Raw genomic sequence first — 12,500 nt, forward strand, 5'->3', positions numbered from 1 at the left:
ACCACCGCCCCCGCCATGACCCCCGCCGCCACCACGATGACCCCCACCACCACCACCCCGACCCCCGCCACCACCATGACCCCCGCCACCGCCCCCGCCACCACCACACCGCTACGTAAGTAACAACACCACACAACCAAACCACCACCATAGCACCAATCCCCACCACATAAGTCAGTCAGTGGGTAAAGGAGTCAGTGTGTGTGTCTTACCTGTGTGTGTGTGTGTGTGTGTGTGTGTCCTTCCTGTGTGTGTGTCCATCCTGTGTGTGTGTGTGTGTGTGTGTCCTACCTGTGTGTGTGATTATCCCTCTCTCCCCCGGCAGCGGTGGTGTGTGGACGGGCCCCTCTGAACTCTCGTCTGATTGGTGGATCAGACGTGTCGGCGGGGGTGTGGCCGTGGCTGGCCAGCCTGCACCTGAAAGGGACACACACCTGCGGAGGAACTCTGGTGTCCGAGACACTCGTGCTCACCTCAGCCAACTGCTTCTCCAGGTACACACACACACACACACACACACACACACACACCTGCGGAGGAACTCTGGTGTCCGAGACCAGGGCCGGAGTGGGGCCACTTTTCAGCCCGGGAATTTCAGGCCCAAGACCGGCCCACTTTTTCCATGGTAGTGGAAATTGGATAAATGAAGCAACAGTTCAGCTCTTACTATCCTGTAGTTTTTTTTATTAATACCATGGTTCAACAAATAATGTAAAGGTTAAATAATAATCCACTTAAACTGAGAAGTTAACAAAAAATATTCCACTATTCCACAAGGATAGGTTGATAAATTAACAAAAGCAGAAATAAATAAATAAAGCATTTGAAACGTATCCCACTCTTCAACAAAGAGGCATATTGAACTCATGTTTACAGTTCAACTCACAGTACAGTATACAGTTACATTGCGAATAGCACCAACAGCATCAGTAACTGCCTAAGCAGCAGTGCACTGGTTTCAGCCACTTTATCTATAACTGTGTCGTTGCTTATAGACATGAGGATTTCCTTCTCTTTGCGCATTAACATGAAAGCCTCCAAGTTGTCCTGACTCAATGAGCTTCGTAGCCTATTCTTCACAAATGTTAAGGTTGAGAAGCTTCTCTCACATGCAACCTGTGTGATGGACAAAGTCAACAGAAATGACATGATAACCATCTGTGAGGAGGTTGTACTGTGAGAGTATTAAATGGACACAAATGGCACAGTTTTTGCAGGAGGAACAGGTCCTGCTTTCAAACTCCATCTCTGGTAATATTTTGCTTGCGAATAGGTTGACAACTAGCCTGGGTACCAGACGAACTTAGCCACAATATTTGAGGTCGGAAGTTCGGTCTGGCATTGCTCCGTTGAGGAGGAATTATGCCCGACCAGAAGCTGTACAGACCAATCAAATTGTCAGGGCGGGCTTTATACCATGATGGACAGATGATCAACAGTAACGTAATCAACCACGTCACCAAAGAGCGTTTGGGTTGAATTCGTTTTCAAAAAACATGGCTGCCGCTGGAGAGCTGAGATGTTTAGATTCAAGTCTGTTTTAGAAGACATCGACAGCGCATTCATTTTGAAAGAGGAACAGAGAAACGCGATCAAGGCATTTGTCGATCGAAAAGATGTTTTTGCCGTCCTTCCTACGGGATCCGGTAAAAGTTTAATTTATCAGCTGGCACCGATGGTGTACGTTATGGTCTTACTACGTTGCTCTGATTGGTTCTAGGTATATCCAATTGAGCGAAGAGGCATTTTTTTTCCTGGTTCGGTTGAAACACGCCCCATAGTCACAGCCTAATGGAGCAGTATCAGACTCATATTCTGACTAGAATTATGAGTATGACAACGTCAGGCTAGTTGACAACGCTAGAACGATATTAACCAACGCTACAACGTTAGCCGAATAGTTACGTTGCTAATCATTTGGCCTATGTCTCTCTTTACCAGTTGCCACTTGTGTTTGTCCTCTTGAAAATAAATCGGTAAGCTTGGCACATTTGGCAGCATCCTCCGACAATGCCTTTCTTTTTTTCAACCTGGCTTTTTCAGCCCCTCCTTCCGCGTATCGTTGCGGTAGGGCCGGGCCAGCTATCGGTAGCCTATCTGAGAAAACGTTTTGGAAAAGACGGGCTACGGACCCAACCAACTCTATTTGGGAACTTTGCAGAGGCTGGGTTGTCAGAATGCGGAACGTGTGTAGCCTACTTTAAGAGAAGATGGACTAAGGTGACAAATGTCTGGGAACTCTCCCGATTCTCCCGATTACCCACCCCGGGCCTGTCTGAGACGCTCGTGCTCACCTCGGCCAACTGCTTCTCCAGGTAGGAGCCCTCACACACACACACACCTGCGGAGGGACAGACATATCCATATATAGACAGATAGATAGACAGACAGATAGACTGTCAGGAATTCGAAGAACCCAAGCACAGATCGGTAGAAATACGATTTATTCCACAAACGTCAACGCACAGAAGATATCCAAAAAGAGGGTACACGACCACTGTAGGCATCGGCGCCAACGAAAACTCCAAATCAGAATCAAAAACCAAAAAGGCTTCTCTTAGACAAAAATTCAAAACATCCAAAAAGGCTGAGTATTTCTCAAAACAAGCAGGCTGGCAGACAAACAGGCAGGCAAAAGCAGATTCAAAAGCAGATTAAAAAACAAACTCAAAACACTTCTCTTTTTTTTCTTTTTTAACATACTTTTTATTGGTTTAGACAAGGGATAACATTACAAAACACATAACAACAATCCCCACCCTCCCCCCACCCACAGCAGACAGCAATCAATACAAACACAGAAGGGTACAAAAAAAGAAAAAAAAGAAAATTGTCCACAACATTATTTAAGAACGTATACAAAGTACTGTCTCCAGTCCACTACATGCACAAAGGTGTAAGGAAGTATGAGTACATAATTAAATGTATCGGGGCTATGAAGGAGGTCTGGTCTGACTCCAAATAGTACAATTCCCCTCTCATAAGTAAAGACCTGAGGTCTTCTGGCAGGTAGTCTATGAAAGGGGACCAGATTTTCAAAAACAAACCCTCCTTTCCTTTTATAATAGCCACCAATTTTTCATGTGGGAGAATGTTAAAGATCTCTCTGTACCATAAAGTAATAGTTGGTGGCAGTGGCGGCTGGTGATTTATTTTTTTGGGGGGGCGCAATCATAGACATATATAGACTATGGGCGCAGTTGGGCAGTGCGGTTTAAATAGCACTTCACAATGAGAAAACAAAAACACAAGAGGTTTTGAGTAGAATATATTAAAAAACAAAGATTTATTTCATGAAAACACAGTGCTGTCCACTGTCCACTAACAACTCTCAACAAACTGTAAAATTGGGCATGAGAGGTTTAGAGCAGAATGGTTTAAGAAACATTGGGTTGGGTTCCAGAGGTTTAAACATTGGGTAGTAGAGGTTTAGAGTAGACTAGATTCAGAAACATTGTGTACAAGAAGTTTAAAACAGAGTAGATAAAAAAACAAAAACACAGGGTGTAGAGGTTTAGAGCAGAATAGAGTGAGAAAGACTGAATGATACCAGTAGTTTAGAGCAGAATAGATTCCGAAATACTGGATTATACTGGAGGTTTAGAGCAGAATAGATTCAGAAACACTGGATGATACTACATGTTTTCGAATGCCAATTCGGTACCCTTCGTCCAACTGCTCTGCAATACTCAGTCTTCCAAAGAGGCTTAGCTTCAGGCTGTTAGTTAGATGGCTGCGGCAAGATTCGTGCTTCTTACATTTATCGTTGAAGTGCTTTAGATCCCTCATCCCCGTTGCAGTCCAGATTGTTTGTCCCAGGACTTTGGAACAACAGGCAGGGAAAACAAAAAACGCATCACTCACTGAACAACCAGCTAACCAGCTCTGGTTAGCATACAGGCTTGAGGAGAAGCTACGGGTGTACGTCCTCCCGTGGTCGATGCTCTGCTGCTGCATTTTTAAATCCGGACGTTCGGGTCCCATGTCTTTCAATCTCTTCTTATCGACATCTGATCGTCGATTCGAAAGTTCAGTCGGCATACTCACAGAATCAAAGTCTCTGCTAGCTATGTTGCTCTCATAGATACGTGAGATTTATATGGGATGTGAGGGAATGATAAAGGTCTCTGATTTGACGAATAGTCCAGTCGCGTTGAAATAAGAAACAATGTCATTGGTCAGGGCGCAAAATTTTGCGCCCCAGGATCGAACTTTCATCCGCCAATGAGAAGCTGTCCTTGCTCAAATGTATGAGAAAAGTATGAGAGCTCCCATTGACTTCCATTTGGCCGGCGCCCCTCCAGGGAGGAGGGGCTTATCTCAGTGATAACGAATGGCAATATATTATATTTGGTCACATTTAAGTGGTTGTTGACAGGGGCTTACGGTCTCCCACACACATTTAATGCGTTAACACAGTACATTTCCTATTTTAATTGTTTGGTATATAATGTTTTTTTACTTTTTTTTTCATCTCAAAATTTTAGGAGGGGCGGTGCCCTTGCAAGGCCAATAAGGAAGACACTTGGATCTCTCTTAATCTCAACTTCAAGGACCTCACTGATTACTTTGGCAACGTGCTTCCAGAATCTAGCTATACATTTGCACTCCCAAAAACAATGAAAATAGGTCCCCCTTTCTGATTTGCACTTACTGCAGAGAGGAGAGATGGAGCGATCTATTTTATGCAAAATAACTGGGGTGATATGCAGCCTATGAAGCATCTTATACTGAGTCTCCCTCAGTCTATTACAGGTAGATGCTGATCTGATCACATCTATTGCCTCTTTCCAATCATCCTCAATACATTCAGTACCCAAGTCACTTTCCCATTCGCGGGAGATATTGGGTCGCTCATATGTGTCAAAGTAAAGTAGTAGAGAGTAAAAAGCGGAAATGAAATGTTTCAAACTTTTGCGGTTCAGAAGAAATGTTTCTGGATCATCAAGATGAGAAGCAGTGGGAGAGAGGTTAGCAAGGGAGGATATGAAGTGTCTTATTTGTAAATACCCAAAGAAATGTGACTTGGGAATATCAAACAACTCCTGTAGTCGTTGAAAAGACATGAGGGCATTGTCTTTAAATAAATTATCAAGTACATAAACTCCCTTATCTCGCCATGCAAAGAACACAGATGGGGAACATCCAAAGGGTTTTGGATAATAGGGACAATAGGGATTTCCTCTTTTCCCTCCCGAGGTATTTAGATATATCACGCCATACTCTGATGCTGCTGTAAATAACAGGGTTGTGCTTTATTTCAGGGTTAATATTATTTGCATCACAAGTAACCAGACTCCATGGGGAGTGTGGGTAGCTAGCCCAAGAATCAACACACACCTCCCCCTTGACAAAAGAATGCAACCATGACCAGAGGTGGCGAGCATGGCAGGCCCAATTATGAAAAATTAAGTTGGGTAAAGACCGGCCTCCCATATCTGTAGGTAGCTGTAATATTTTTAACCTCTGCCTGGGTTTTTTGCCATGCCAGATACACTTGGAGACTGCCTTCTCTAGTTCACGGTTAACCTTTTTAGTTAGGTACAGAGGAAGCATCTGCAAAGGGTATAGAAGTCGGGGAAGCACATTCATTTTGATGAGACTAATTCGCCCAAATAATGACAGAGGAAGATTATGCCATCGTTCCAAGTCTTCTTTCACTGCATCACAGACTGGGGAAAAATTTAATTTCCACAACTACCTCAAGGCAGGGGATATCTTAACTCCCAGATATATAAAACCAGAGGCTGACCATGTAAAAGGGAAGTCAATTGAAACCTCAGTTTTGTAGCCAGATATGGTACTAAACTCACTGAAAGTGGTCATAATAGCTGGAATAGATCATCTACCAGATGTCACAAAGAGGAGGATGTCATCAGCATACAAGGCAATTTTATGCTCCCTTTCTCCCAACCACACCCCCTTCACTTCTGCATGTAGCCTGATAATCTCCGCCAAGGGTTCCAATGCCAAGGCAAAGAGGAGAGGGCTTAGTGGGCATCCCTGGCGCACACCTCTAGCCACAGAAAAAGGCTCAGAGCGACGGCCATTAGTTATGACCATAGCTTTGGGCGCATGATATATGGTTTGGGTCCATTTTAAAAAGTCTCACCCAGCCCAAATCGCTGCATAATGTCAAACAAATAGCACCATTCGACTCTGTTGAAGGCCTTTTCGGCATCAAGGGAAATAGCTAGCGCCTTCTGTTTTTTCTGAGATATAGATTGTACAATATTCAGAAGCCTCCTTACATTAGCAGAAGAATAGCGCCCTTGAACAAAACCTGTCTGGTCTGGGTTTATTAAGATTGGGAGCAGGTTTTCCAGGCGCCTTGCTAAAATTTTTGAGAGCAGTTTACTATCAACTGATATCTGGCTAATAGGTCTGTAAGAGCCACATAAGTCAGGAGGCCTACCTCTCTTCAAAATAACAGAGATGTGGGCAAGGTTTAACGTTGGGGGGAGACAACCCTTGTCAAAACAATCTAAGTACATATCTGTGAGGGGGCCAACTACTACCTTGCAAAATGTTTTATAAAAATCTGGGCCAAAGCCATCTGGACCTGCAGCTTTGCCTCCTTGAAGATTACTGATGGTTTCAGAAACTTCATCCTTGCTAATTGGTCTACACCAGTGGTTCCCAAACTTTTTACAGTCCCGTACCCCTTCAGACATTTAATCTCCAGTTGCGTACCACCCCCCCCCCCCCGTTGAAAAAAACCTATTACTTTAATCGTTTTAATCTGTTTCGGCTCATTTTGTTCACCCAGAGGTAGATTGATGGCTTAAAATGAGTGAATAATATGTGCCACAAGTGACCCAAACCTTCTAAGGTTGTTGTTTGCCAGCCATCAACAGAACAGAAGACTAAAAAAAACATTATTTGCAGGCGATTGGGAAGATGAGCGAATTCATTTGACAGGCTACGGAGGTCTGTGTTGAATAGCGGGGCGTGGCCGAAGCGGAGTTCAGCACAGACGTGACATTTTCTCAGTGGTTTTGTTTTCTAATTAATGCTTGTTCATCGTTGCGATCGTTTTTGTGTTTATAAGAAAGAAATACAGCCTTGCAGGACAAAATACAGGGGAATTTGGGCGATTTTGATGCACAAAATGATGTTTCCGTCTGAAAGTTGCAATTCTGTTTCAAACGGTACATTCTGCGAATTCCGTCCGTTTTCTGTTATCGCGGAGATTTTCTCCCCGCGTACCCCCTGAACCACTTCGCGTACCCCTGGGGGTACGCGTACCCCAGTTTGGGAACCGATGGTCTACATAATGCAGCTTTTTGTTTGTCTGACAAAGATGGAAATTTTATCTTGGAAGATAAAAGATGGGCCAGATGGAAACTTCATCCTGACCTCTACAGAGGATGTGCAGTCTGAGCTATACAGGTCTGCATAGAATGACCTCATTATTTTGTTGACCTCTGTTGATTTGAAGTGTCTAATCCCATGTTTGTCTAAGAGAGAAGGAATCAGATTAGATTCGATTTTACCACGTGCAAGACGGGCTAGTAACCGGCCAGGTTTATTGCCTGATTCAAATAGTCTGTGCTTGGCAAAGAGTATTTGAGATTCTGCCTTTTGTTTAAGTAACTGGTTCAGAGCAGAACGGGCCGCCTCTAATTGTTTTGCCAGGTAAGTATTTGATGCGAGCTTGAATTGAGCCTCAAGGTCGTGTACTGCCTCCTCAAGTTCTAATTGCCTCTTTGTAGCCTCCTTTTTCTATGTATATGATATAATTGCACCACGTATGTAAGCCTTAGCAGATTCCCATAGAGTAGAAGGACTTATGTCAGGAGTTTTATTCTCGACAAAAAAACGCTCACATTCCCTAGTAACAAAATCAACAAAGCGCTGATTATTTAATAATGCAGGATTCAGTCTGCAGGATTCAGTCGCCAGTGTCTACAAGAGGGATCCCTATATGGGGGGGAGATGGTTACAGCAACAGGAGAGTGGTCAGATATAGACTGGATGCCAATTGTATAGTCCGCTATTCTGTCTAGAACAGTGCGTGAGGAGAGAAAGTAGTCTATTCTAGAAAAAACTTGATGGGGGTTAGAGAAAAATGTGTAATCTTTATCAAGGGGGTGTAGTACTCTCCAGACATCATACAAATCTAAATCGTTGAGAAAAGCATGCATTTTGTTAATTTTAGTAGAGGAAGCTGAACGGGGAGAAGACATATCCACACAGGGATTAAGCACGCAGTTGAAGTCGCCTCCTATTAGCATGTATGGGGAGGAAAATGATGCCAAATCTGAAAGTAGTTGTGGGATAAAGGGAGCTTCATAAGAATTTGGTGCATACACACAGCCAAAAACAACAAGTTCACCATACAAATAGCCAGATAGGAGCACATAGCGGCCCTCTTTGTCAGAAATTGTTTTGTCCAGTGTGAAGGGCAAGCAGCGATGTAAAAGAACAGCGACCCCTCTGCTTTTTGAGTTATATGAAGAGTAAAACACCTGTCCCACCCAGCTCCTCCGTAATTTTATGTGTTCTAAATCAGAGAGGTGGGTTTCCTGAAGAAAGGCTATCTGACACTTCTCTTTCTTAAGGAAGGAGAGTATTTTCTGACGTTTGATGACATGGTTAATGCCCTTCACATTAAGAGTGATTATTTTGAGATCACTCATACCTAATCTTTATGTTGTGCAATAATAATACGGCAGATGGACAGTGAGAAGAATTAAGAAGATCAATGTGGGACAGTACACTCAGAAATTCTATAGAAAAGGACTGGAGCAAAGTAAATACAACAAAAAGAAAAAACACACTAAATAACGCTGTCAGTAAGGCACCATCCCCAAACGATGGGCCATAACCCCTTACAGAACAGATCCCTCCCAAAACAAAACAAAACAGCCATCGAGTGGCGCTAAGTGAGTTGGGACAAGTGAAGCTGAGAGGTGACCCTCCATCACTAAAAGAGAACAGTCTATCAGCAGCAGGCATTACCATACCCCTACTAAACCACAGTTTCCTTATCCCCCCCCACCAAATCGGCCGTTCAGCAGTGTAAAGTGATCAAACCAGTATCAGTCAATGTCAATGGGAAAAAAAAACAGACAAATTATGTCATTTTAACTTAGAGTGGAGAAAAAAACCAAAGGATGCCTAACTCATTAACATAACAGTCTTGTCAAAATGAAAAATCAAGGCATTCAAGTAAAATTAGAGCAGTAGGCTAGTTAGAATTTACCAACAAAAAATAGGCATGTGTAGCCCAGGCTTAAGACCACTCCATTGTAGGCTATGACTAAACATAAGATCCTATGAGTCCATTTAATATTGGCTCCAAGAGAAGAAAAAAAATATATATAACTTTAGCCAAAAATGGAGCATTAAGAAGGGGGAAATGGGCAGTCAACTTGTATGTTAAATTGTGTTAATGAGCATTAGCCCCCTTTATATTAGTGTAGCCTACACTGATGATGCAAGACGCAAAAAGATCACTCAGCTTTCAGCAATGCTCAAACCTTCAGTCCTGCTCATGAACTTCTCCACCTCCTGGGGAGTCTCAAAGGAATGCAACTCTCCCTGAACCGTGAGGAAAAGAGTGGCTGGGTAGCGCATCTGAAACCGTATTCCCCTCTGGATGAGTTGTTCGCAGGTGTCGTTGAACTTGCGTCTTGCCTCCCTCACTGCCGCTGATAGGTCTTGACGAATGTAAATCTTGTTGCCCTCATTGAGAATGTCACCCTTCTCTCTGGTCGCTGAGAGAATGATTTGTTTGTCGCCGTAGTTGTTTATGATAACTGGTCTGTTAGAGTTTGACTTTCGCGGGCCAAGGGCTCTATGAGCCCTATCAATCTTAATGGACCCCTTTTTGGTCTTCAAATCCAGTGTGTCGTGTAGCCAAGTTTCAAAGAATCTCACCGCATTTTTCCCTTCTGTGCCTTCTTTGAGTCCGATGATCCGAATATTATCTCTACCGCTTCGGTTTTCACTAGCCTCAGCGCGGTCAGCTAGGGACTTAACTTTTTGTTCAAGATGAGCAACTTTGTTCTCCAAAGAGCTAGTACAGTCTTCATTCTCAGAGATGTGACTCTCAGCTTCAGTTAGTCTCTTGCTGTTGTCGTCAATGCGACTACCCAGTATGGTTAAGGATGACTGTAGATCAGCGAACTTCAATTCCATTATCTTCTACGTAACATTTTGGGCAATCAAGTTGGCCATGCTAGCGTCAGGTTCGTCGTTGTCCATACCGGTCTCAGAGTTGGAAGCAGGTGTTTTTTTTCAATTCAGCTGCACGTCTTCTTGTTTCTCGCTGGATAGTGTTTCCATCTGTTCCAGACAGAAAAAATATTATAATTTTTTATGGTTTAATCGGTCAAAAATATGAAATATTCGGCCTTCTAGGCGGGAGGGTGACAGAAAGCAACCGCTCACTCTGAATGCATCACGTGACCCCAAAACACTTCTCTTAAGTTATACTTCAGAAAGCAAACAACTCACAGGCTAGCTCACCAGTTGAGACAATCTGACAGGGAACATGAGGCAAGACAGGGCTTAAATAGGCAGGGTAATCATTGGGAACAGGTGAGGAGCAGAAGAGGTGGGAAACAGAACAAAGACAGGACAAGGGGCAGAGCACATGGTAATGCATGGCTACTACAACACAGGCACATGGCATGTCAAACACAGAATCAGACGAGACAGAGTCCAACTACTGACATAGATAGATAGATAGAGACAGAAAGATAGATAGATAGATAGATAGATAGACAGATAGACAGATAGATAGAGACAGAAAGATAGATAGATAGATAGATAGATAGACAGATAGATAATTAGATAGATAGATAGACAGATAGATAGATAGCATTGAGGTTCAGGTGGGTAATGTGATCATCACCCCTTAAGCCTGGTCTATGGTCGTCGTACGTTGGTACGTTGCAAACCCTCTCCAAGCACCTCTCCGTGGACTGACGTGCACCTTCCAAATTTTGTAACTATCCTTTGAAATGGCGGAGACCATACGGAGGCCGCAGAGCTGTGTTTACCTTCTGGGTAGTAGCATTCTAACATTATATAGCTGGCTCAGACCCCTTGCAAATCCCCTCAGACGTATTTTTCAGTTACAATAACGGGGTTTTTTACATTGCATAGTGTCTATTTCTCGGTAATTAAAAAAAAATCTAAGCAAAACAAATTCAAACAAACAACTTTTATGTACAAATACGACCATCTACGGAGTTTGGCCCGGCATCTTTTTTTTTTTTGCAATTTGTTTGCCTGGTCTTCGGAACAAAGCGCTGTGCCCCTTACTGTTCTGCCGGTGAATTGCTTTGCGACACCCACCAACCGACGAGAACTTTGAAAGGTTCTCGACTCCGTCGAGGCAACTGCGTGGCCACAAAGTAACGCAGTCGTAGAAGCATGTCTCGGCCTCTAGAGCACAGATGAGGTGTGATGATGTCTGTCTGTCTGTCCACTAGAGCAGAGGTCGCCAACCTCACCTTCCCTGTCGATCTCCAAATTATTATTTTTTTTAAATACAGAAAAACACAAAATGCAAAAAACATTCTGAAATGTTTTCTAACGGACTTCGGAAGACCAACGTCAGAAAAGATCTCCGCCTGATTCATGAACGCCAACTATTTAAATCCGAGGATGTCCGTAGAGTTGATATGAACGTAATCACCAACGATTTCGCACAAATCCAGGCCTTCCTACTAAATGCCCCTTCTAAAGCAGCTTGCACACTGCCCCGACAAACGGCAACATTCTCCAACAAACGCCAACAAACACCAACAGTTGGGTCAGTGTGCGCCAGCAGTTGGTGTTTGTTGGTCATTGTCGGGTACTGTCGGAAGAGTTCAACATTCTCAGTCGGATTGGGTAAAGTTGCAGAATGTCTGACTAATGTAGAGAGATTTCCAACATTCTGACAGCTGTCTGACAGCTCGCAACTAGGCTCAACTTGCGTGTATAACATCCTCGAGCTCTCTTGGATGTCGTTGTTATCTTGGTTATCGGCCAGTTTGTTAAATAAACCGATATCCTAAGTCTATTTATTGATTAACGTTATGTATTAGCTTACCCAAATGAACGGTTTTCGAGACAGATATTTGTCTATTTTAACTTCTACGACTCGTTTAACACTGCATCGTGTTTCTAAATATTAATACTAATGTTAAAGGTGATGTTACATGAGTACGTTCATATTCATTAATATGCACGCATACTGTCGTATTAAAAGTTTTGGCACCCTCTGAGGCTGCATGATAATTTACTCTGTCTTCACCAAAAAAAGATCACAGTGGTATATTATTCATTTTCTAGTTAACACTGAGTACTGGGGTGTTTTCCAGACAAAGATATTTAGTGTAGCAGTATTTGAAATGAAATCAAATGTGAAAAATAGGCTGTGCAAATATTTAGGCACCCTAATCATTTTCATGATTTGAATACCTGTAACTACTCAATACTGAATAATTGCAAGACATAATTAGTCTGATTAGCTTGTTAAGCCTTCAATTCCATAGAAA

The 12,500-nt window shown here is 43.0% G+C and overlaps 1 protein-coding gene across 1 annotated transcript in view; it reads left to right on the plus strand.

Moving 5' to 3' along the window:
- The window catches only part of LOC116218619 (serine protease 33-like), a 34,841-nt gene that overhangs the window by 19,768 nt on the left and 2,573 nt on the right, over positions 1–12,500 (plus strand). The window contains exon 7 of the mRNA XM_031560782.2: positions 326–494. Coding sequence (XP_031416642.1) covers positions 326–494 — 169 coding nt within the window. The remainder of the gene's footprint in view (positions 1–325; positions 495–12,500) is intronic.

The sequence above is a fragment of the Clupea harengus genome, chromosome 23, assembly GCF_900700415.2.
Source record: "Clupea harengus chromosome 23, Ch_v2.0.2, whole genome shotgun sequence".
Taxonomy (NCBI): Eukaryota; Metazoa; Chordata; class Actinopteri; order Clupeiformes; family Clupeidae; genus Clupea; species Clupea harengus.